Source organism: Heptranchias perlo, chromosome 2, assembly GCF_035084215.1.
Source record: "Heptranchias perlo isolate sHepPer1 chromosome 2, sHepPer1.hap1, whole genome shotgun sequence".
Classification (NCBI taxonomy): domain Eukaryota; kingdom Metazoa; phylum Chordata; class Chondrichthyes; order Hexanchiformes; family Hexanchidae; genus Heptranchias; species Heptranchias perlo.
In genome coordinates this window covers 33754083-33780857 of record NC_090326.1, presented here as the reverse complement: position 1 = coordinate 33780857, position 26775 = coordinate 33754083, and the positions used below count along the sequence as shown (strand labels likewise).

At 43.0% G+C, this 26775-nt stretch overlaps 1 protein-coding gene across 3 annotated transcripts in view; it reads right to left on the bottom strand.

Annotated features, from left to right (window-relative positions):
- Nucleotides 1-26775, bottom strand: part of jarid2b (jumonji and AT-rich interaction domain containing 2b) — a 339245-nt gene that overhangs the window by 47286 nt on the left and 265184 nt on the right. For all 3 annotated transcript variants that reach the window (XM_068001688.1, XM_068001689.1, XM_068001690.1), the window contains 2 exons: nucleotides 20744-20979; nucleotides 11420-12440 (listed from right to left, as the gene is read on the bottom strand). In XM_068001688.1, the coding sequence (XP_067857789.1) occupies nucleotides 11420-12440; nucleotides 20744-20979 (1257 nt within the window). The remainder of the gene's footprint in view (nucleotides 1-11419; nucleotides 12441-20743; nucleotides 20980-26775) is intronic.

Here is a 26775-nt window from a genome sequence, read left to right as displayed (position 1 = left end):
TCTGACCACTAGATGGTTTTATACAACTCTTTAACACATCATTATATCTCTCCTTTCAGAAAACCACTCTTTTAAAAACAAACTTTGGCAGTGGTGCAAAACAGACGTAACAAATCGTCAGCCTGTTTTACACCCCGCCTGATTTTATTTTCCATTGAAAGAAAATCGGGCAGGGTGTAAAGTGAGCTTCCAATTCGCTATCATCTGTTTTGCGCTCCCACCAAACTCAAATTTCACCCCCACTGTACTAACTGCACAGGTAACCTACAAGTCTAATCTATCAGGTGGTTCTCAGTTTCTGGTTGGATACCTCCGTTCCAGTTCATTCTTAATCTCGGGTTCAAGTCATTGCTCAAGTGTTTTAGTTTCTTTTATCAACTCATCTTGCACTGGCTCCAGCTTTTCAAATGTTTTAATGAGATCTCTTCTCTTCCTTCCAAACTGTTCATCACCTGCGCTTGCAATACATGAACTTGGCTCATCACTCTTATGCAGAACGATTTCTGGTTTCCATTCATTTTGCTCAGGTGCATGCAGTCTGTCCCGGTAGCAGAGCTTTTTAAAATGAGTAGGTCCTCGGTCAGAACAACTCTTTTGCTTACAATTGTGCGCTGGAGCTGGTGCGAGACTCCTTTAATAATTTATAGTATGAGCAGTCACCTGAGGGAAGTGTTATCTTCATTCTATGGCCCATCAACAATTGTGCTGGCAAATCTATGCCATCTCCAGGTGTGTTACAATAATCAAGTAGGGCTGGATGTGCACCTGGACCTCGCTTTCTTCAAGTTTATTTCCCACTTGAACAGCTTTCCCACTGTAATGTGGGCACTTTGGTGACAATGAATGCTTGAATCTATAGGCCTCACTAAATTTCTCCACAATTACATTTGAACTCTCGGTATTAGTTAACCCAACAAGTTCAAAACAAAAATGAACGGTAGTCTACGATGATTAAATACTGATTTGAATGAAATTATATTGGTCCTAACTTCCCTCCATGGTCTTTTTCAAGTAGCTTTCTTAATGATTTTTCACACCTGTCAAATTAAGCAAGAACTTATCTAAATTATTCACCGTGCCAAGGTGTTGTTGCAGGTCTTTTCTGTTGCTTGGTTTTTTTTAAATGTGTTTGATGGCTTCCAACTGATTTTTTAAAAATCTGCCTAAAATCCTTTGGCTGTGAGTCTGTGCCCTATGTATATATTTCTTGTACTTTGAGCTTGCACTTATTCCTATTCAGCTTCAGTTACTCGCTGTAGGACTTTATCCAACCTTCAGTCATACTTCCATACATTGTCTCCACATATTCAGGTTATCACCTATAAAAATTTCCAATCCTTCAATGTCATCTTGCATCAGAAACATTTGAATGTTGGAAAATTTCTGGAGCTGAGATAATCTCAAAAGGGCACTCTGCTGCTGTATGCCTTTCTGCCAAAAGGACTATTAAAGTGCACAACTTTAACAAGCCTTCATTCAATTGTAGCTGCCAGTGGCCACAATTTACATTCAGCATTGCTGAAGAATTTGGCATTTGATAATCGTGACACTACTTCCTCCATGGTCTGTGATGGATAATGTTCTCAGTCAATAGTTTTATTTAAATCTTTACAGTCGAGGTATGTTCTTACTCAGTCATTGTTTGGCTTGACAATCGTCCTTGTACTACTGATCCAGCAACGTCACACTGTGAATTTCTTTGTTAATTACACCAAGTTTCTGGACTTGTAGTTAGCTTCTTGTAAACTGACAGTGTCTCCTGTACCCAGCTTAAAACAAATAGTTTTGTCATTTATCTCAAGGCCAACTGTGCATTCATAAACAGTGTCCGAGGCCCAACCACCTTCAGCTGCTTCATCAATGACCTTCCCTCCATCATAAAGGTCAGAAATGGGGATGTTCGCTGATGATCGCACAGTGTTCAGTTCCATTCGCAACCCCTCAGATAATGAAGCAGTCCGAGCCTGCATGCAGCAAGACCTGGACAACATCCAGGCTTGGGCTCATAAGTGGCAAGTAACATTCGCGCCAGATAAGTGCCAGGCAATGACCATCTCCAACAAGAGAGAATCTAACCACCTCCCTTGACATTCAACGGCATTACCATCGCCAAATCCCCTACCATCAACATCCTGGGGGTTACCATTGACCAGAAACTTAACTGGACCAGCCATATAAATACTGTGGCTACAAGAGCAGGTCAGAGGCTGGGTATTCTGCTGCGAGTGATTCACCCCCTGACTCCCCAAAGCCTTTCCACCATCTACAAGACACAAGTCAGGAGTGTGATGGAATACTCTCCACTTGCCTGGATGAGTGCAGCTCCAACAACACTCAAAAAGCTCGACACCATCCAGGACAAAGCAGCCCGCTTGATTGGCACCCCATCCACCATCCTAAACATTCACTCCCTTCACCACCGGCGCACTGTGGCTGCAGTGTGTACCATCCACAGGATGCACTGCAGCAACTCGCCAAGGCTTCTTCGACAGCACCTCCCAAACCCGCAACCTCTACTACCTAGAAGGACAAGAGCAGCAGGCACATAGGAACAACACCACCTGCACGTTCCCCTCCAAGTCACACACCATCCCGACTTGGAAATATATCGCCATTCCTTCATCGTCACTGGGTCAAAATCCTGGAACTCCCTTCCCAACAGCACTGTGGGAGAATCGTCACCACACGGACTGCAGCGGTTCAAGAAGGCGGCTCACCACCACCTTCTCAAGGGCAATTAGGGATGGGCAATAAATGCCGGCCTCGCCAGCGACACCCACATCCCATGAACGAATAAAAAAACCCATTTCCTATAGGAATCATATCCATTAAAAAAAAAATCACTCAGACTGCTCTTTCAATCAAAGAAAGTTTTTTTTTGTTCTTTGCTTATCTGACAAGGAAGGTTTTGCCTTGGTTTTGCATACTTTAGCAAAGTGGTTTCTCTCTCTTTTTAAAAAACACAGGTTGAGCCATTGGCTGGGCATTTTTTCCTTCTCTTGAGATTTACCAAAGTATTTACAATCCATGATCAGCTCGATCTAATTGCACTCCCCCACCCCCCGCCCACAGCCCACCCCACCACAGGCATTGTGCAAAGTGACATCTCTGCTCCATTCACATTACTTAGCGCACTGCTAGAATTGCAGAGATCTTCTACCTTCTAGCTGCATTCTGCTGGTTTCAGCTGCCCTGCAAACACCAACTGCTCTCTGTAGATTATAGACTTATTTTCCCTTGGTAATCTGGCTCTGACATGATTTGCTCACCGTTATCCTGATTGCAATTCTGTCTCTAATGCTGCTGTCTACAAGGGATGCATAGTCAAGTCTTGGCCTTTTGTTCACAAACCAAATTCGAAATGAGTGAAGAACTTAAAGTAATTAATATTAGTAAAGAAAAAGTACCAGAGAAATTAATGGGACTAAAAGCCCGATGACCTACATCCTAGGGCTCTAAAAGAGGTGGCTGCAGAGATAGTGAATGCATTGGTTGTGACATTCCAAAATTCCCTAGATTCTAGAACGGTCCTAGTGGATTGGAAGGTAGCAAATGTAACCCCGCTATTCAAGAAAGGAGGGAGAGAGAAGACAGGGAACTACAGGCCAGTTAGCCTGACTTCGGTCGTCGGGAAAATGCTGGAATCCATTGTTAAGGAAGTGGTAACGGGGCAATTAGAAAATCACGGCGGGATTAGGCAGAGTCAACATGGTTTTATGAAAGGGAAATAGTTTTTTGAGGATGTAACTAGCAGGGTAGATAAAGGGGAAACCAGTGGATGTAGTATATTTGGATTTTCAAAAGGCATTCAATAAGGTGCCACATAAAAGGTTATTACACAAGGTAAGGGCTCGTGGGGTTGGGGGGGGTAATATATTAGCATGGATAGAGGATTGGTTAATGGACAGAAAACAGAGAGTAGGAATAAATGCATCATTTTCAGGTTTGCAGGCTGTATCTAGTGGGGTGCTGCAAGGATCAGTGCTTGGGCTTCAGCTATTTACAATCTATATTAATGACTTAGATGAAGGGACCGAGTGTAATGTATCCGAGTTTGCTGACGATACAAAGCTAGGTGGGAAATAAAGCTGTGAGGAGGACACAATGAGTCTGCAAAGGGATATAGACAGGTTAAGTGAGTGGGCAAGAAGGTGGTAGATGGAGTATAATGTGGGGAAATGTGAGGTTATTCACTTTGGCAGGAAGAATAGAAAAACAGAATATTTTTTAAATGGTGAGAAACTATTAAATGTGGGTGTTCAGAGAGATTTGGGTGTCCTTGTACACGAAACGTGAAGTGAACATGCAGGTACAGCAAGCAATTAGGAAGGCAAATGGTATGTTGGCCTTTATTGCAAGGGGGTTGGAGTACAAGAGTAAGGAAGTCTTGCTACAATTGTATAGGGCCTTAATGAGACCATACATAGAGTACTGTGTACAGTTTTGATCTCTTTATCTAAAGAAGGATATGCTTGCCTTAGAGGCAGTGCAACAAAGGTTCACTAGATTAATTCCTGGAATGAAAGGGTTGTCCTATGAGGAGAGATTGAGTAGAATGGGCCTATATTCTCTGGAAGAATCAGAGGTGATCTCATTGAAACACATAAGATTCTGAGAGGGCTTGACAGAGTAGATGCTGAGAGGATATTTCCCTGGGCTGGAGAGTCTAGAACTAGGGGGCATAGTCGCAGGATAAGGGGTCGGTCATTTAAGACTGAGATGAGGAGGAATTTCTTCACTTAGGGTTGTGAATCTTTGGAATTCTCTACCCCAGAGGGCTGTGGATGCTCAGTTGTTGAGTATATTCATAACTGAGATTGATAGATTTTTGGACTCTAAGGGAATCAAGGGATATGCGGATCAGGCGGGAAAGTGGAGTTGAGGTCGAAGATCAGCCATGATCTTATTGAATGGCAGAGCAGGCTCAAGGGGCCTTATGACCTACTCCTGATCCTATTTCTTATGTTCTTGTGATCAATGCTTTCTCCTTGAGCTTGGAAACTACTATTAAACACGTCTTTTGTATGTAACATTCCTCAAACCTGGCAATTAATATCTTTGGGTTCTATTTATTCTCTCCCTTACTATACCTATATGTATTATAGATCTCTGTCACTTCCTCGAATACTAGTAAAGCATATTTTGTTTCATACACTTTATTTCCTGTTGCTGTTGCATATTCTCCACACTTCTGCAACATTTCCTTCCAGTCTTATATAACATGGGAGCTTTAAACCTTTCATTTATATCCCAGCTCCAACACTAAGTGAAAGTTTGTAGCTAATTTGAACTCTCAGGAGATTGTCTGCAAAATGTCTTCAATTTATTTTTTTAAACAATGGCTGCCTCCTTTTCTGAGCACATTGTGTTCATATATCAATCCGTCTCTTACCAATAGGTGCCTCTGTACGTTTTACATATTATTACAGCACCCAGTTCACATTGGCGCTCCTCTTCCTTCTCCAAACAAACCAAATTCCATTTATTGATCTCCCCAGCAACGCCCCCCCACCCCTCCATCACCAATGTGAGCTCCTGCCTCCTATTGCTCCTGCTCCAGGGGATTAAACGCTGCTGCACAGTGTGAGGAGGAGTTCCTAACCGTAAACAATTGCATCAACATACAACCCCTTTGAGCAGCACAGGAGGTAGCAGCCAGGAGGAGGGGGGGGGGGGGGGGTTTAAGGGGAGGGGAGGAGCCAGGAAGAGGGAGGGTTGAGGAGAGGAACCAGGAGGAGAGGGGGGTGAGGAGCCAGGAGCAATGCCCATTTTTATCTGCAAGACAGACTGTCCATGTGAAACTCAGATGGTTAGCAATCATAGTTGCTCACGGATTCCCTCACAGGGACCTCCAGATCTGTCTACTCTAAAGGCTTCGGACTTTTCAAAACCAAACTGATCAACGTTAATAGCAGTGTGTTGATGTAGTAATAGGTGGAGAGTCACACAGTGGATTTATACCTGTGATTCCCCACTTGGAGAATCTTCATCTGTGCCAGAAGTCCTGGATAGTGAATAGTTAGCGGGCTGGGAGGAGGGGGGGGGGAATGAATGTAAAGGTCACGTGTCCTCACGGCCTATTTCAAAGCAGTATGGAGATGGGTTCAGGTCAGAAGCCTATCATCTTGGACTGTGATGACGTCAGGCATAAGAACCAAAAGGTGACATGAGGAAAAACTTTTTTTTTTAAAACACGAGTGGTTAGGATCTGGAATGCACTGCCCGAGGCGGTGGTGGAGGCAGATTCAATCATGGCCTTCAAAAGGGAACTGGATAAGTACTTGAAAGGAAAAAAATTGCAGGGCTACGGGGAAAGCGCAGGGGAGTGGGACTAGCTGGATTGCTCTTGCATAGAGCCGGCACAGACTCGATGGGCCGAATGGCCTCCTTCCATGTTGTAACCTTTCTATGATTAGTGATGGGATGGAAAAAAAGATTGAAAGCCTGTAAGCTCAATAACTAGGAAAGAGGCCGTGCTGGATCTATTCCTAGGAAATGAAGTGGGGCAAGCAGCTAATGCAAGGGTGGGGAAACATCTAGGGAACAGCAGACATAAAATAATTAAAATTTGAATAGAATAATTTAAATTTGAGGGGGAAAACACTCAAATGATATGGGTAATTGACTGAAAAACACCAGTTTCAGCAAGATAAAAAGAGAACTAGCCCAGAAAAACTGGCAAGAAAAACTGGGGAATTAGACAGTACACCAGCAATGGGAAATGTTCAAACTGGAAATGAATAGAGTACAGACTAAATATATTCCCCAAAAGGTGGTGGAACAGACACTAGAATTCCTTGGACGAGTAGAGAAATTAAAATTTAAATAAGATTTAGAGGCAAATGATAAATCTAAGGCTAATAATACAAGAAAAAAAACAAGGCAAATATCGAAAATGTGGAGGGGAGGGGAAAAAAAAGATTAGAAAGGCTAAGAGGAAGTTTGAAGAATGGCTGGCACGGAACAAACTGAAGTAGTAAAAGAATAGTTCAAGAAAGGGTGGGGCGAATTAGAGAGGAAAAAGGAAATCTTATGGAGGAAAGGGGGGAGATGTTAAATTAATGCTTTGCCACAGTTTTCGTTGAAGAGTGTGGTAGTTGGAATGAAAGGGTACAAGAGGAGGTGCAGCAATTAGATTGGATAACTATAGGTAAGGAAGTAGCACTGAGAATTTGCTGGAACTGGAAATGGGCCCTGATGGCATGTGTCCTACAATACTGAATTATGTCAGAGGAAAGAGGGGCTCTGGCCACAATCTTTCAAACATTCTTGGACATGGAAATCGTGTCCAAAAGATTGGAGGGTTGCCAATGTGACATCTCTGTTCAAAGAGGGAGAAATGGATAAACCAGGTAACTATAGACCGGTCAGCCTAATATCAGTAGCAAGTAAACTTCTAGGGACCATAACATGAGATAAAGTTAATATTCACCTGAAAAGACATAAGGGCAGCCAATATTGATTTATAAGAAGCAAACCATGTCTGACAAACTTAACAGAGTTCTTTGACGATGTAATGGTGCATCGATAAAGAAAATGCCTCGGCTGTTTTGTATATGGATTTGCCATAGGGGCATGATAAGGTGCAACATGGACGGGTAGTTGATAAAATTATGGCACACGGTATTAAATGGTGTGTGGCAGCATGGATAGAAAGGAAAAGAAAACAAAGGACATAAATAAGAGGAGGAGGTGCAGCAATTAGATTGGATGACTACAAGTGAGGAAGTAGCACTGAGAATTTGCTGGAACTGGAAATGGGCCCTGATGGCACGTGTCCCAAAATACTGAATTATGTCAGAGGAAATAGCACAGGCTCTGACCACAATCTTTCAAACATTCTTATACATACTGCACAATATCAAAATGTGCAGACAACACACAAATAGGCAATGCAGTTAACTGTGAAGACGGCTTTAAGCAACTTCAAAAAGGGGCACAACTAGTTAGTACGGTAAGCAGCTAAATGCCAGATGAAATTTAATGTAGAGAAATGAGAGACGATACATTTTGGAAAAAGGAATGATGTATACACTAAATTGTAAAACGTTACAAAGGAGAAGAGAAACAGATACTATGGGGTTCAGATACACAAATCTTAAAAAGGAAGACAAGCTGATAATGCTGGAAAAAAAGACATGGGTTCCTCAGTTTTTATAGAGTATAAAAGCAAAAAGCTAATAGTAAACCTATATAAATCATTGGTTAGACTACAGTTAGAATATTATGTTCAGTTTTGGGCACCCTACTTTAGGAAAGATGTCAATACCATGGAGAGGGTGCAGAATAGATTCACTAAGATGATACCAGGGACGAGAGGCTTTAGCTGCGAGGAGAGACGAGAGAAACTGGGGCTCATTTCTTCAAAACAAAGGAAATTAAGTGAAGATGATAGAAGTGTTTAAAATGATTGGTTTTGATGAGGCAAAATTGGGAAAAATTACTTCCCCTCATTATTGAGTTGCTAATGAAATTAAATTAATGCTAATTAGTGAACATGAATTTAACTTCACCACCAAAACAGTGGGGGGGGGGGGGGGAGGTGAATTTTTGAAATGCATTAAAGTTTTTAAAGACATGAAAAATCCTGTCAAACAGTAGTGAAAATAGAATCAATCACAGCTTTTAAAAGGGAAGTGGATAAATGTTTGAAAAAGACAAATATGAAATGGTATGGCGAAAGGGCAGAGGATTGAAATTAAGTGGGCAGCTCTTTCAGAGAACCAAAATAGGCAGGATGGGCCGAATGGCCTCCTGCTGTGCTGTAATATTTCTACAGAAACAGTTTTGTTACTGGTACTCCCTAGTTCCCGAAGATATATGATGGGAGATGAAAGGCTGACAGTGCAGTGAAACCAGACATCTGCTCACGTCCTACGAGCACGAGCGCGACAGGGGATTTTTCAAAGCAGGACTCGGGGAGGTTCCATGCCAGTTTTCCTCCAGAATGTGGAGAAGTAAACATTGAATCTACTCCAGCACAGACTTGGCAGCACGAACAAGGTACTGAGGTTATTATTATAACTAAGCTTAAAGCGCGTGACCACATATCACAGCTCTGGTTGTGTATGTTAAGAGTCAGCAGCAGGAACAGTTTCAAAACTTCCAGTGCAAGATCTCATGGAAACTAAACAGGTACGGGCAAGTCTAACTAACGGCAGGTGCCGCTCATTGGCCGGCTACAACAAACTGTGGCCCAATGTTGACTGTTTTAGTGTCAGAGTTTAACATTTAGCGTGGTGTGGGTCAGCAACAAAAAAACACTATGCAATTTTCACAGCGAGAACAATCGATTTCCTGCACTCGTTGGGGAATCTTTTTTTAAAAATTCATTCTCGCCCAGAGGACAATTAAGAGTTGGTGTGGGACTGAAGTCACATATAGGCCAGACTGGGTAAGGACAGCAGGTTTCGTTTAGTGAACCAGTTGGGGTTTTAACCTACAGCTTCATGGTCATTTTTTTTTAACTAAAACCAAATTTTCATTTCTAGATTTTTTTTTAAAAAACTAAATTCAAATTCTCAAACTGCCATGGTTCTCCAGCATATTAGTCCAGGCCAATGGATTACTAATAAAGGTGCAAACTCACTGATTATCTTAATAATAATAATAGATGTAAACTTACTGACTCTGTAAACCTAAGTTTCCCTAGAAAAGAGACTGAGAGGTGACCTGATAGAGGTCTTTAAAATTTTGAAGGGGTTTGAGAGGATGTAGAGAAGATGTTTCCACTTGTGGGGGAGTCCAGAACTCGGGGCCATAAATACAAGATAATCACTAATAAATCCAATAAGGAATTCAGGAGAAACTTCTTAAATTCACAAATCATTAAAAGTAGTAAAGCAGGTTAACAAAGCCATAGAAAGTGCAAACAAAGCACTGGGGTTCATTTCTAGAGGAATTGAATTCAAAAGCAGAGAAGTCACATTAAACTTGTATAGAACCTTGGTTAGACCACACTTAAGAGTAGTGTAAACAGTTCTGGTCTCCATATTTCAAAGGATATAGAAGTACTGGAGGAAGTGCAAAAAAGATTTACAAGGACGATACCAGAACTGAAAGGATATAGTTATCACGAAAGACTTAACAGGCTGGGGCTCTTTTCTCTAGAAAAAAGACTGAAGGGTGACCTGATAGAGGTCTTTAAAACTATTAAATGGTTTGATAGGGTAGAAGTAGAGAAGATGTTTCCACTTGCGGGGGAGACCAGAACTAGGGGCCATAAACATAAGATCGTCACTAATGAATCCAATAGGGAATTCAGGAGAAACTTCTTAACTCAGAGAGTGGTTAGAATGTGGAACTCACTACCACAAGGAATGGTTGTGGCAAATAGCGTAAATGCATTTAAGGGGAAGGTAGATAAGTACAAGAGGGAGAAAGGAATAGAGGATACGTTGATAGGGTTAGATGAAGAAGAGTGGGAGGAGGCTCGTGTGCAGCATAAACACCGGCATAGATGTTGGGCCGAATGGCCTGTTTCTGTGCTGTAATATTTTATGCAAGTTCACTTTTTTTTTTAAAGCTGAGCTATTGAAAGCTAGCTGGTCTAGTCGTCTTGCTAGGGCACAGCTCGCCAGTTGAGAGATAAAGTGTGTACACATAAGAGAGTAAGTGAGCAAGAGAGCATGCGCTAGCAACTACTCTGTCCAGTCACTGTAATTGGGCGTTGGGCCCACCAAACAATCAGAGTTACTATTAATGTGCGAGCACACGGCTCCCAACGTCTACCCCAGCCAAACCCCCAGCTGTGTGAGTGGAATGGAACGGCACCTGGCCTCTCCAGCATCGCAAAACCTGCTCCTTTCAAAATGGCCTGAAATGTTTGAGATTGTATACAAGCGCCCCGACCTTTGTTTGCTAATTACCACTCTAAATCCCTGTGGTAATCAGTTTGGTTTTCAGGCTGCTGGACTTATTGTTGAGAGAGAAAAAAAATGAATTGAACCTCACGGAAATATTGTTAAAATCCAATTCAGGCAACATAATCCAAATTGCTACAGCCAGAAATAATTCTCTAATAATCACACTCTATTGAATCAAGAACTATCCCGAGAAAAATTCCACTTAAAATTTTCTGTTCGCTTCTACGGCACTAAATCGCCAAGAATTATCTGGTGCTCTTTCAAACAAAGCTGGGATTCTTTTGAATGAGATATCGACAAATCACTTTCAGCACACGTTTTCTGCGGTACCTAATGTTACTCTGTTGAGTTTTTCTAGGCCACTTCACTTCAGTTTAGAAGCAATTTAGCTCTAAGTAAATACAAATTCTGGTGACGGGATCAAGGAACAGCACAAAGTGAATCTTAATATACTGAACTTGCTTTACAATATTATATATTCCATATATACATGAAATGCATTTTTACATATAAAGTTTTGTAATACGCACAATGTACAACAGTCGATGGCTTACCTATGAGTGGGGGCTCATCTATAGTAATGCCCTGAGATCTGAGGTGTTTCTTGATACAGGCTAGTCGTTGTACATTGGGTCCCCAGCGTCTACCCAGTTTATGCACATGTTGAATCTGAGTCACAAACCGCATTTCATCATTCAATTTGCACTCGGGCCTCCAGTCAGAGGGAGGGATTACCCGGCACATCCCATACTTCTCCACCTGAGTTCTGACAGATTCCACATAAGCTAACGGGTCATGAAACTCCTTCTGGGTAGGCCTGAGAATGGGAATTTCTCCAACCAGTGCCATGCCAACCTTGTTGCCTTTCTCCTGTTTTACTGAAGAGTCTTGTGGCTTGTGCGAGGACTCTGTAGCTGAGGTAGAACTATTTTCACTGGAGGCACTTTCCAATTTGCTCTGTGCTTGTTTGTTTGGGGTGTTCTTACCTAAGGATGCCTTCCTAAGCCTCTGTCTTTCACTGTTTTTTACTGGTGTTTCACACTTTATTCGTCCATTAGGTAGAGTTTTATCTTTTATATTTGCTTTATTATCTTTAGCTCCTGCTGTACATGTGTTAGCTTTCACTTTCTTTGAAGGTGACTGTGGTTTCACTATATGGTTGACCTCCTCGTGCCTCCTCTTGGAGGTCCGCAGTCCTTCCTTAACTTCTCTGACTTCACCTTTAGTGGATGCTTTCCCATTCACCTTTCCATTTAGTTTGACACAGCTAAGGGCAGCACCATTTGAATGGGACGCTCCACTGGATAGCACCTGTTTTCTTGATTTTGCATTGCTGCTTTCGGTTTTCCCTGAGATTGTGTGGTTAACAGCTACACTGGATTTGACATGGTTCGGTTTGGTTTCCTTGACCGGTTCTTTCTTGGCTTTGGTGTATGTAACGTTTCCCTTTGTCACCGTTGCAGTGTACTTCACAGTTTTGGACGGTGAAGGTCTGACTTCCCTATTCTTTTTGGCACTAGATGCATTCGCGCCTAACGATGGAGTCTGGGCAATTCCATTCGCCCCCTTTGAAACCTGCAACAGAACGAAAGCACACTGGTTAATAACCCCATCCCTCATTGATACAAAAACCTCTCTCGCAGCAACCAATTGTCCATATTAGAAGAAACAAAACATGCATTTACATAGTGCCTGATCACGTCTTCAGGACGTCACAAAGCATAGTCACCGCTATCTGGACAAACACCACAGTCAATTTGTACGCATGCAAGGCCCCACAAACAGCAAATCTGATTTTGGTGGTGTTGTTTGAGAAAGTAATCTTGGCTGAGGGAAGAATGTTTGGCCAGGATATCAGGAGAACTCTCTGCTCGTCTTTGACCAGTGCCACTGGATAGAATCATAGAAGTTTACAACATGGAAACAGGCCCTTCGGCCCAACATGTCCATGTCGCCCAGTTTATACCACTAAGCTAGTCCCACAGTTGCCTGCACTTGGCCCATATCCCTCTATACCCATCTTACCCATGTAACTGTCATTTCACGTCCAGCCGAACAGGCCCTCATCCGAAAGACAGCAGCTTGGATAATACAGCACTCCTCTAGTACTGCCCAGCAGGATAAGCCTAGATTATGTGCACATGTCTTGGAGTGGAATTTAAACCCACAGCCTTCTGAAAACTCAGAGGTAAGACTGCTACCAACTGAGCCAAGCTGACACTTACTAGAAAGGAGATTAAAAAAAAGACATTTTCTTCACTAAACTCAAAAAAGGGATTTTTATTTTTTTAAGTATGTTATTCTCTCCATGATTAGGTTCCTCACACACACACATACTCATCCCCAACCAAATGAGTGAGCGAATGACCAATTCCCAGTACTTTTCTAGCCCTGCTCTATAAATGTAACAAACTTTTTGAAACTAAGCGCAATTTTCCCTTCCTGTGGAGTAGAAGTAGCCTCTGCGGGATACCTCTTGCTGTTGGCATGGCCGAGACTGTATACTCGTTTTGTGAGGGCACGAAGATGCGCACTTGCATCCTACGATTCTGTTGCACAGATTCCCCCAAAACTATACCTCCTCTCATTTCCGTTTAAACTCCAATTACAGCAGCAAACAGCAGTTGAATGACTATGTAATTCTGCCACCACTTACCACAAAAATGCCAAAGAGCAAACTTTATGGAAATCCAACTGTTTTGGCAAGTTTCCAAAAGGCGACAAAATGTAACCACTGACTTTGCTTCCCTGTCACTAGAAAGTGAAAGTCAGGCCAGCAGAGGCACCCTGCCGACAGATTGAGTTGATCCAGCAAGCAGCCGAGCCATACAGACCAGGTAGGGCTCAGGTTTGACTGCTGGTCAGTCCAGAGTTACCTTTCTCTGTAGGGGCAATGGTGGTACGGATGCTACAATTGGCCTCAGTACCCTTCGGGTTGGGCTGGGAGTGGGGGATATGGCCTGAGTTCCCGTTCCTGATTGCTCCTAGTAACCTCTGCAGAGATAAGGGTCAGGCGTTGCTGAGTAGTGTCCTCCCACTCACAGGCGAATAATGGCCCTCTCAGGATGAGTTACCAGAGGGACTACAGGTGGAAACATACCCCAGCAAGGAGTCAACATCTTTAAGGAGAAGAAAGGAGAGGAGTAAGTTAGCAAAGGAAGAACTAGCAAGAATTATTATTTTATTTTTAAAAAGATAGCAGTGGCCAACTACATGGCACCAGACAGCGGTCTAAATTCTGCAACACTTCCCACTCACGTGTGCACCTGCACCAGAAGCTCATGACCACTAGGGAGGAGTGAGGAAGGGGAGGAGGAAGAGAAGAGGGGAAGTACTAAAATATTTTAACTGTACATTCATCAGCGTGTTATACGGGTGCATACCAAGTGGCACACATGTAGCTTGAAACAATAACTCTCCAACCCTCAACAGATTTCAACGATTAACAAGAGGAGACAATATAAGCAAGCGAGTCTTACAACCACTTCAGTGCTACTATGGGTAGGAGCAGCAGGGCTGACAGCAGCCCCCGTGTTTTTAGCCACCAATGCCATGTAGATCACAGTTGAGACTGGTTAAAGCAGGAGGGAGAAGCTGCAAATGTGCAGGGCTACTTTAATAGTCAGCTGTGTACCAGTCATGCAGTACGAGGCTTCGAATTATTTATAGAACGAGCTTAAAGAAACTTAGAAAACTGAACTGCCAGCCTCACCCCATGACTGGTTAAGGGCGGTCAGAACAGTGCGGATTAACCTGCCCCACTTCCCCCTTGTTGGAAGCTATAAAATGACGCACTGTCCCTGAAGGTCCAGTCAAGGTTCAGAATTATGCAGACACACGCAAACCCCTCACCTTACTAATAAGTACACAACCCGACCTATAGCCTGCCTTGTGCATAACTGTTCCTGTGCTATCCTGGGACCTGTGACGGGGCTTAGTTCAGGGGCACCTGAAGATCAATCGGGACTTACACGCAGTGCAATCCATCATCTATTCTGGCCGGAGTCTGCCCACCATTACCTAGTGGAAAATACCTTTTATAACAGAGCTTGTGAAACTCCAACCTATGCCACTAGAGGGAGACATTGAGCCTCTACCGTCATCACAGAGGATCCACTGGTTATCAAAGTAATTAACCAACCTGCAAACTGTAGATTCTGGAAAAAATGTGCCTGAAAGTGATTTTAATTATAACCATTTTTTTTTTAAAATGGTTCATTAAACAAAAATGTTTTGAGTTTTAATTTTGGCTCCCCGCAAAGATTTTTTCCCCCAAAACCTGTTGATATACGCAGGTCACCAAGGTCACACAACAAAACAGTGGAAAAAAAAACTTTTCTTCCGAATCGTAAAACAAGTTTAAAAAATAAATCAATTTTTCTTGCCCTGCTTTGCTAAGTTTGGTGCCTCATGCTGGCCACAGGAGCCAGCAGGCCTTCGGTAACTTGCCCAAGGAGCCATTATTGATGTGTGAACCTGGACAGTGTGGAACAAGAACCCAGAATAGTTTCTTTCTCTCCCAAACTCAGGGACACTGAAGCCAGCTGTCCTACTCCTCTCCGCTTCACTCCCTAAAGCCTAGATCAGCTAACTCGCAACATGCCAAAGATGGTCAGATCCAGCAGCTTTACACATTTGCATGGCTCAGCATTTACCAACGGCAGTTTTATGAAGAATCTAGGAAAACAGAAGCTGGGACTTGAGATTTTGCACAAATTAAAGAACCTTTTCAAAATTAGGAAATTGTAGACAGCAAGAACTATAGCAGCCGTAAAGTTTTGCAATGTCCTGCACTGGTGTCACCGGCCCAGCAGACCAAATCAGTTCAGTAGTAACATGGGACCCGCAGCAACACAGTGCCACCGGGGAAGCTTAAAAGCAAAACCATTAAACTGGATTGAGTTTTGGTCCTTTTGTCAGGATAGGCACATCTCACTGCCTGCTAAATAAATCAATACAAATAGCAGTGTCACTCGAAACAGGTTGCAGTTAACTATAGTTCCCTTCTTCAACAGAAGAATAGATATAGAAGAAACAAGCTTCTGGCATTCAACAGGCTTGCTATCAGCCTCTGCACAATTGGCAGTCTTTATTGGACAATTCACTACACTAAACAACCACTACCACATTGCTACAGATGTTTCCACAAAATAGACCTTGCTTTGTACCTTTGTTTGCTTCATGACAACAGCACGGCTGAAAGCACGATAGCTGCCCTTTCAAGCAGTTCACAAGAAAGGATATTTTCAGACAATAATGGGTGGCCTATTCATCCGGCAGGTTACTGAGGCATATAGGTTTTGTTGACGATAATGCATTGAACAGAAGGGCTTAAATTTTTCAGTATAAGTTTATTGAGGCCCAGTTAATTGGGAAGGATGTTTTATAAGCTCACATCCTGTACTGTTAAGAATAGTGTTTCTTCAACATGCAGTACTGAGGGCGTGCTGCACTATCAGAGGTGCCATCTTTCAGATGAGATGTTAAACCGAGGCCCCACCTGCCCTCGCAGGTGGACGTAAAAGATCCCATGGCATTATTCAAAGAAGAGCAGAGGAGTTCTCCCCTAATATTTATCCCCTAACCAACATCACTAAAAAAGATTATCTGGTCATTATCATATTGCTGTTCGTGAGGCCTTGCTGTGCGCAATTGGGCTTCTGTGTTTCCCACATCACAAATGGTGATGACACTTAATTGGCTATAAAGTGCTTTGGGACGTCCTGAGGTCATGAAAGGCGCTGCATAATTGTAAGTTCATTCTTTCTTTACCGCGACAGTATTCAATCCTGACTGAATTCCTGATACGCATACATATTACAAAAGCACTTCCATTCTGTGATATAGCAGGATATAGCAGTGCGCTCACTGGACAATCCGTTCCGGTTACACTGCAAGGCAAATTCAGCAACAAATTATTCACGTTTATTTAGGTTACTCCAAGGTCACAAATGCGACTTTAAGGCAGTTCTGCATGCAATATTCGCAACTCAACTACACCTGCACAAATCTACCCATGACCTCTAGAGGAAAGTGGGGGGGGGCGGGGGGGAGGGGGGAAAAGAGGGAAATCCATATTGGCCAGCAATACTAGAAGCTGCCTCAGTCCAGCTGGATGCAGAGTAATGCTCCCGCTACTCTGCCTCAATCTTAGAAGAGCACCCCTTTTGCACTAGTGTGGCTTGTCTGAGTAACACTCACAACTGGTACCAAATTAGGGCCGATTTTGTGTCGTAGGCCCAAGCCCATTATAAACTGAATAAAGACTGCCCAAGCTCATTACCCTTACAACCACTTTCTACCCATCAGTCTGGGCTCGATTGAATGCAGGTCCCAGAAGGGCAAGGCCTATCTGTGCTACCCAGTTGCCTAGAGAGAGCTGCTTCCGGAGACACATGTGCTGTCGAGGCTGCCCTGTACAGTAAACATGAACCCTTACTGAAACGACAAGGTGCAATCCATCTCAGAGAAACAGCAAAAACAGTGCAGCACTCCAGACCTGTCACAGTATCCACAGCCCAACTACGGATCATTTGCTACGCTTTGAAAACTAACCATTCCACAACAAAGTTCAGACTCCTGAATAGTCAGCATACATCTGGCAGGCCTATCGTTTCCAAAAACTTCACTGCCTTTATAAAACTACACATGTGGCAAAGAATTCAATTACTTTTCCCAATATTCTTCAGCAACTTGCCCTTGAAATATGTCATGTGTGTACATATATTTAGAAAAAAAACCTAAAAGTAATAAAATAACAAACCTATTCTGCTCCGACTCTCATTGATAAACGGTTAGTAAAAAGCCTGATGAACTATCTGCCTGTTAGCAATGCTCAAGGTTACAAAACTAGTTCTGCAAAATACTGGTCAGTAAGCAAAGTTCCTGTACAGTCACACAGCTGCAATGCATTTCATTTCCAGATTTTCAAACAAAAGCTGTTGCTCATTAGCATTTATTACAAAAATGTTCTATAGAGAATGGGATGTCAAAATCAAAATATTCTGGCCTCCATATTTCACTACAGCTAGTCCAGTCCCACTGTTTTTTCAATATGTTTGACATTCTGGGACTAGAAAGGCTTTTTTAAGCTATGCACAATTGATATCGTAAATATTGAGGCACTTTCACCACACAGACCTATCAAAATAGACCTCACAACCAGCAGGTTTCTGGGGCAGAAGGGGGGGGGACGAGAAGGGTAGAAGAGGGGGGGGGCGACAAGAAGGGTAGAAGAGGAAGAAGTGGACGAGAGAAGGGTAGAAGGGGGGGGGCCACGAGAAGGGTAGAAGAGGAAGAAGGGGACGAGAGAAGGGTAGCTTCTGTCTCCAAGTAAAATTCCACCTGCCACAGACAAAAACGTTTTTACAAAAGTCTGTATCACTGTTCCCTCATCACAACGGAGCTAATCTCAATTGTCCAAAACATCGCATCAATGAAGTATGCTGTGTCAAGTAGTGTGGAGTGGACATTCTTGTCCCAATTACAACCAGATTGACTAATTTTATACCTAACCCTGTATCTAACAATACCCAAGGAACAAATGGCTATTGCTCCAATGATTTATCTTTCATTATAAAACAACTATCACTGCTGAGAATGCATGCTTGATAAAAGTGTTAACAAAACCAACAATTAAAATATTGAACAGAATCAAGGTGCTTCCGAAACAATTATCCATCATTTGTTTATTAAGATCCTGCCAGACTTGCTGTGTACTCCCAGCAGTTTCTGCTTGTTATTGCAACTGCACCTGTTTGTGTCTGGTAGCAGAGTGGAAAATATTGAACCTAACAAACATGTCCCCAATGTTTTATAAAGATTCTAACATATGAACTGTGAATGCATTTTGTCGCTCCCAGCTACACAACAATAAAGAAGTCACGCTGAGCACAACAATGGCAATAGTTGGCATTGCCAACTATTTTCCAAAATGAGAGGAATATTCCTTCATCAAGTAACTTCTAGACACTTAAAAACAGTGTAGTAATTTGGCAGGCATGAAGTTAATCATTTAGCAGTGACACTCTTATTGTGACCACGAATTATAAATATGGTTACAACACATTAGTTAGAATATTGGTTCAAACACTAGTTCCACAAGGAGCTCCTCACTAATCGCCTGGCAAATGAGTACAGTAGTGTGGGCCAATGATGTTACTCCAAGTACTGCTGACACATTACTCACTGGCTGAAGCATCCGAGCCAGGGTGCCGCATTCAGTTTAAGAAATGAGCAAGGATACAGTCAAATGATGGATTAATTACCTATTCACGGACTGAGAGCGCACTCTGGAAAATATATATATTTAATCATTTAAATCAAGTACACACAGGTCTTCGTGGCTGGTTAAACAGTGACCCTAGGAAATGTAGAACACAGTGGAGTTTTATGGAGGATAATTAACGCTTTCACAGCAACTAACAATATTCAGGTTTAAACAGGAAATAGCAGGGTAGCAATGGAAGCCGGAGCACACCTATACTGGTTCCCCAAACTGCAGTACTCCAATATACAGGAAGGAAAAGTAAAGAAAGCTAGTATTGAGACAGAGACAGAGACATCCAGTAGATTTTAAAACTAGAACATCACAGGATTACGTGAAGCAGCCAGGATGTACAAATGGAGATGTAATCAAACATTAAATTAGCAATAGTCAATGGAGGGCCTTTTGCAGAAGCAAGATTCATGGGCCAACATGAGGTACAACCATTTATATTTGTTACTTAGCAAATGTAATACATTTATTAGCATAGAAAGAAGGAAAAAAAACACTTAGAGGGAGGGGGCTGTCCATAGGAAAAGTTGGCTATGATTTAGGAGCACTGACCTAGCAAACTTTCCAATCTCAGCTTTGCCGTCATCAGGCGATGGATGCTCAGCAGAGACCAACAATTTTCCCCATCAGGAGGGAACAATATGAGTCAAATCTGTCTCACTCACCCCATCATGGCCAGTTACAAAGAACACACTGTTCCCTGCCTGAGGGCGACCAGCAGGCAACCTGCTCCCAAAACACTGCCAGCATCAGCCTCAAACTGGACACTGGGAGAGACAGCTGCTTTGGAGCCATGCTAAGGCAGGTCCACGCCAAATCGCAGAGCCAGGAACTAGCACCACGAGATCACCAGCAGTAAAACTGCCCCATCTGTGAACCTGATCAGAACAAAATCTCAATAGCCTTGCTACAAATGCAATTTCTGGTTAAGTCAAGTGCATTCAAATTTAATTGGTCAAGTATCTCAATAAGAATGATTTAAGTACAGTCCCCACCGCTTATAGCGAACGTGATTCGCCGGTTATACACGATGGCCGGTGTACTGTAACGTACATGACATCTGGGGACCCAGTGCGCCAGAAAAAGTTAGGATTTGCTGTACTATACTCTGTCAGTTGAGTAAGAGATGCTCTTAAATCAGGGGATCTTAGTTTTCCACAGCCATGCCTAGCGTAAGGTGCATGTTCTGCTTGTTTTTCTTAAAAGATTTCAGTAAATTCTCTAACTGTCCCCTGGACATACTTCCCCTTAAAGTATATTTGTAATATTTGTTGCTCCTACAGGAATGACACTAAACATAACCATCCAGTCTGCAGAGCAATAGAATAAAACTGCTGGAACTCACTGGCTGTTTGTGCCCAAAATAAACAGAGCACTTACGACACTGTAAGTGGCAACTTTGAAATTGAACATTAAGCAAATGGCTAATGGTTAGTACTTTTTGGCCGATATTAGCGACTGCCTCTTTTAAATGTGGACATTTAAAATGGCGGGGACTGTAAACGTATTCTACCTTTGTGCAAGGGTTTGAAAACGAGCGCCCCTTCTGTGGTGTGGAGCTAACTCTTCAGTTAAATACGCCGGGCAGTTATTTTTGTACCTGTTGTGTTCGGTGCTCCTGAGATGGTTTCGTAACAGCTGAGCCGTTAGCAGCAGGGCCTTTTGTTGAGCTGCCCATTTGTGAAGAAGAATTAGCAGCAGTGCCTGTCGAACACGGCTCTTTCTTGCACTCAACCTTTTGGTCACTGTTCTTCTCCTTCCCTGGCGTGGCCTCTTTTCCTTTGTGTTTCTGGACAGATTCTTTTTCTCTCAAAAGCTTACTAGAACCATTCAAAACTGAAAAAAAGTGTGAAAAGTTAGGGAAAAACTATCTGAAACTCAGGTTATAAGCAATTCATACACAATTTGTAAACCAGTGACAACCCCATAGAAATGTTTAAGAAGCCACTGTGGGAAGTGTGAATCGAGCACTGCTTCACCAGGTATGAATAGCCCAGTTAAGAAAGGAGATTTAATCTGTCCAAACAAAACATCAATGATGCTTTTTACATTCAACCTTAAACTAGATCTCACCAGATGGTACTTTACACACAGAGTTGGCTCCAAAGTCAGAGAAATAAAATGCAGGCTCTTCCAGCTTTGTATGCCCTCCCACACCCTTCAGTCCTGACTCTGGCCTTTTGTGTATCCCCCTCCCTCTTTGCCCCACCACTGGTAACACAGTCTTCAGCCACCTCAGTCCTACTCTCAAACTGCCGCCTTAACCCCCCCATCCCACCTCCTTCACCTGCTTCTCCATTTCTCTCCACCTTAAATGCCTTCTCAAACCCATCTTTTAGTCCTAGAGTTTGGTACCCTCTCCTATTTCTCCCACCATGGCTTGCTGTCCGTTCATTTATCTATTTATTTTCTCCCCCCCCACTCTCTCTCTCTCCAAAGCTCAGAGATATTTTGTACACTAAAGGCACTTTGCTGCTACTGCAGGGTGAAATTAGATTTGATTATACATACAGTCCTATAAAACGGACAAGATTTAAAAATACTATTACACGTGAATGAAGAAACTAAGGGTGCTGTTAAGCTACAGATACCTGTCTTGGACCAGCGTCTAAAGACACAGGACTAGCAGACCCAAGTTACACTCCTGTTTTACATGTAGAGAGTTCTGTTCGCTGGCATCCAAATGCTGGCCATCTTTCAATGTTAGGAGAGAGCCAGAGGGACAAATGAAGAGCTGGATTTTGCACCGGGCTGGCAATACCCTGTTCTAGGTACAGGGCTTCTTGGTGATGGCCTCACAGTTCTTTTGCACTTCAGGTGATCCAACATCTGAGCTACACTGCATGGATTATCAATACAACACCACTGGCGCACACCATACGTATAATTAGCCTCTAAGTTCAAACAATGATTTGCTAGTTCCTTTTTTTAAAAAAAAAACAAGAATGACAGACGTGCAATGCTATTTTCAGACGCCTTCACAAAAAAAAACACATCCCTCCTTCATGGTACAGCTGATGTTTGACTGACCCCAAAAAATTGATGTGTTTTTATTTGAGGGCATGTTACTTCCTCTTTGTCCCTTCTGGGCCATACAGCATCTCCAGCTCAAACATTCACTGCCAATGCTGCTCTTAGTAGCCATTGAAACAAATAAGTTAAGAGAACAGAAGGAAGTCCATAATGCCCATCAATTCAAAACTATTTCCACTGCTTCGCACTCTCCTCATGGACCTGTACCTTCCTCTGCTTCAAATATCTATCCAACTTTCCCTTAAAATATGCAAAAGTCTCACTTCAACTACTACTATGGCAAACCATTCTGTGCTCCAACTAATTGTGGTAACCATTCCACAACCCCAACATGTGCAAGGAAAATTTCCCCTAACCCTTCTCGTCACTCTACTTAGTATCAATATTAAATTGATGGCCCTTCACGGCATGGTGCCAGAGGATTGGAGGACTGCTAACGTTGTTCCGTTGTTTAAAAAGGGAGAGAGAGATAGACCGAGTAATTATAGGCCAGTCAGTCTAACCTCGATGGTGGTCAAATTATTGGTATCAATTCTGAGGGACAGGATAAACAGTCACTTAGAAAGACATGGATTAATCAAGGACAGTCAACATGGATTTGTTAAGGGAAGGTTGTGCCTGACTAACTTGATTGAATTCTTTGAGGAGGTAACAAGGAGGGTCGATGAGGGCAACACGTTTGATGTAGTCTACATGGATTTTAGCAAGGCTTTTCACAAGGACCCACATTGCAGACTGGTCAAAAAAGTACAAGCCCATGGGATCCAAGGGAAAGTGGCAAATTGGATCCAAAATTGGCTCAGTGGCAAGAAGCAAAGGGTAATGGTCGACAGGTGTTTTTGTGACTTGAAGACTGTTTCTAGTAGGGTTCCGCAGGGCTCAGTACTAGATCCCTTGCTTTTTGTGGTATATATTAATGATTTGGACTTAAATGTAGAGGGCGTGATTAAGAATTTTGCAAGTGATACAAGAATTGGCCATGTGGTTGAGAATGAGGAGAAAAGCTGTAGACTGCAGGAAGATATCAATGAACTGGTCAGGTGGGCAGGAAAGTGGCAAATGGAATTCAATCCGGAGAAGTGTGAGGTAATGCATTTGGGAGGGAGGGGGTGCAAACAAGGCAAGGGAGTACACAATAAATGGGAGAATACTGAGAGGTGTAGAGGGGTACATGTCCACAGATCCCTGAAAGTAGCAGAACAGGTAGATAAGGTGGTTAAGAAGGCATACGGGATACTTTCCTTTATTAGCCGAGGCATAGAATATAAGAGCAGGGAGGTTATGCTAGCACTGTATAAAACACCAGTTAGGCCACAGCTTGAGTACTGCATACAGTTCTGGTCACCACATTACAGGAAAGATGTGACTGTATTAGAGAGGATACAGAGAAGATTTACGAGGATGTTGCCAGGGCTGGAGAATTTTAGCTATGAGGAAAGATTGCATAGGCTGGGGCTGGTTTCCTTGGGCCGAGGAGTGATTTAATTGAGGTGTACAAAATTATGAGGGGCCTAGATAGAGTGGACAGGAAGGACCTATTTCCCTTAGCAGAGGTGTCAATAACCAGGGGGCATAGATTTAAAGTCATTGGTAGAAGGATTAGAGGGGAGCTGAGGAAAAATTTTTTCACCCAGAGGGTGGTGGGGTCTGGAACTCACTGCGTGAAAGGGTGGTAGAGGCAGAAACCCTCAACTCATTAAAAAGGACCTGGATATGCACCTGAAGTGCCATAACCTACAAGGCATTGGACGAAGTGCTGGAAAGTGGGATTAGGCTGGGTGGCTCATTTACAGCCGACGTGGAGACGATGGGCTGAATGGCCTCCTTCTATGCCGTAAGTTTTCTATGATTCGCCACTAACTCCCCAACCAGAGTCAGAGGTGGTCTTGGGTCCCTACGAACAATACAAGGGACACACATTAACCAACGGCCTCATGGCTTTGCAATCTGGCAGCCCATGGTGTGCGACGGGGCAACTCTCAGGAGCTTGAGGAAACTTGTATTGGGTAATTGGATTGATTCTTTGCACTTGCTGCAACCGAAGAGTCCTACTCCACTGCTTTATTCAATGCTGGCCTGTCCTCTGCCCACAGAGAAGCACATTTACAGTAAGTATAAGCAGAAGTAACTGTTCAGCCTGTTAATTCAATGTACATTTGAGATGATTGGGACTGGGTCAGGTAAGTAGTTTCTTGTACCTGTCCCAAAAAATATTGAGGCAATGTATGCAGTTCAAGGGAGACCCTGAAAATAATATATATATATATATATATATATATACACATACATTAATGACTTGGACTTGAGTGTACAGAGCACAATTTCAAAATTTGTAGATGACACAAAACTTGGAAGTGTAGTAAACAGTGAGGAGGATAGTGATAGACTTCAAGAGGTCACAGACTGGCTGGTGGAATGGGCGGACACATGGCAGATGAAATTTAACACAGAAGTGCGAAGTGATACATTTCGGCAGGAAGAATGAGAACCAATATTCACTAAATGGTACATGTCTAAAGGGGGTGCAGGAAGAGAGACCCAGGAGTATATGTACTCAGATCTTTGAAGGTGGCAGGACAGATTGAGAAAGCAGTTAAAAAAGCTTACGGGATCCTGGGCTTTATAAATAGAGGCATAGAGTACAAAAGCAAGGAAGCTACGTTGAACCTTTATAAAACACTGGTTCAGCCACAACTGGAGTATTGTGTCCAATTCTGGGCACCGCACTTTAGGAAGGATGTGAATACCTTAGGAAGAGTGCAGAAGAGATTTATTAGAATGGTTCTAGGATAAAGGACTGCAGTTACATGGATAGACTGGAGAAGCTGGGGCTGTTCTCCTTGGAGCAGAAAAGGATAATAGGAGATTTGATAGAAGTGTCAAAATCACGAAGGGTTTAGATAAAGTAAATAAAGAGAAAATGTTTCCATTGGCGGATGGGTGGAGAACCAGAAGACACAGAGTTACGGTGATTGGCAAAAGAACCAAAGGCGACATGAGAAAAAACTTTTTTACGCTGCGCATGGCTTTGCAATCTGGCACCCCATGGTGAACTGGAATGCGCTGCCTGAAAGGGAGGTGGATGCAGATTCAATCGTGGCTTTCAAAAAGGAACTGGATAAATACTTGAAGGGAAAAAAATTTGTAGGGCTACGGGGAAAGATCGGGGGAATGGGACTAATTGGATTGCTCTTACAAAGAGCCAGCATGGACTCGATGGGTCAATTGGCCTCTTTCTGAGCTGTAACTATTCTAACCCCAAGATCACCCCCGATGAGGGTGCTGCTGCAAACCAGTGAAGCCTCCTTATCCGATTTCTTACACTCTTCTCTACAAATTCCCCCCATCCTTCCCAGCTCCTAGAAGAGCCTGGCTGCTGTACGTTGCCTTCCCACTGCAGCATACCTGAGGTGAAGTGCTCAGTAGGGGAGGTGAAACAGAAGCTGCAGTGCACTTCAGCAGAGAGATAGTTCTCCAATGCACACAGCACCATGCCGGGTTGAAATTTTATTCAATGACTATTTTGTATCTAAACTCCACCTTTGGGGTGAGCGGGGAGGTTAGAAGAAAAAGGAGAAGGCCACACGCATTTTCCTGGCAAGTGTACAGTCATCTGATCCCTGACAGTCTGTTCTGGGTCTCCAGTAAAGTTCAGCTAAGTTAGCATGGACCAGCGACTAAACCTGCAACCCGCCTGGTGGGTTAGCACCATGTTGACATCACGCATTTACCCACTAAGTCAGAGGGATTTATTATAAATTGCTACCTTTCCAGCACTTTGTCTGACCAGTGCAGTAAAAAGTTTGCATTAAAAAAGTCAGCCTCCTTTTAGTACAGTACATTCAGACAGTAAATGCCACAGACTCGACATGGTCAACTAATTGCTCCTTTCAAAGCCTTTGGTTTTATTGAAGAATCAAAGTATTCATTATGAAGTTGTTTTTCATTTTCTGAATCAATTAAATTAAAGCCCAAAACGGACACAACACAAAAACATGTGGGATCACAGACAGAAAAATAATATGATTATGCACTACACAGGGACACCAGGGCAGTACTTGCCATATCTACTCCTCAATGCCAGCATTCAGTAGTTTATGTCATTTCTGAGACAGAACCTTTACATCTCAGAGTCAAAATGACTGCCATTTATTTCCCATCCCTAACTGCCCTCGAGAAGGCAGTTCTAGAACAACTGCAGTCCATGTGGTGAAGGTGCTCCTACAGTGCTGTTAGGTAGGGAGTTCCAGGATTTTGACCCAGCACGATGAAGGACCAGCGATTTTTGACCAAGTCGGGATGGTGTGTGACTTGGAGGGGAACTTAGGCGATGGTGTCCCCCTACACCTGCTGCCCTTGCCCTTATATATTGTGACAGTTGCGGGTGTGGGAGGTGCTGCCGAAGAAGCCTGGATGAGTTGCTACAATACATCCTATAGATATACTGTAACTGCAGTGTGTACTGTCTGTAATAGAGGAGGTGAATGTTTACGGTAGTGAACGAAGTGCCATTAAAGCCGGCTGCTTTGTCCTGGATGGTGTTGACTTTCTTGAGTGTTGTTGCAGCTGCATCCATCCAGGCAAGTGGAGAGTATTCCA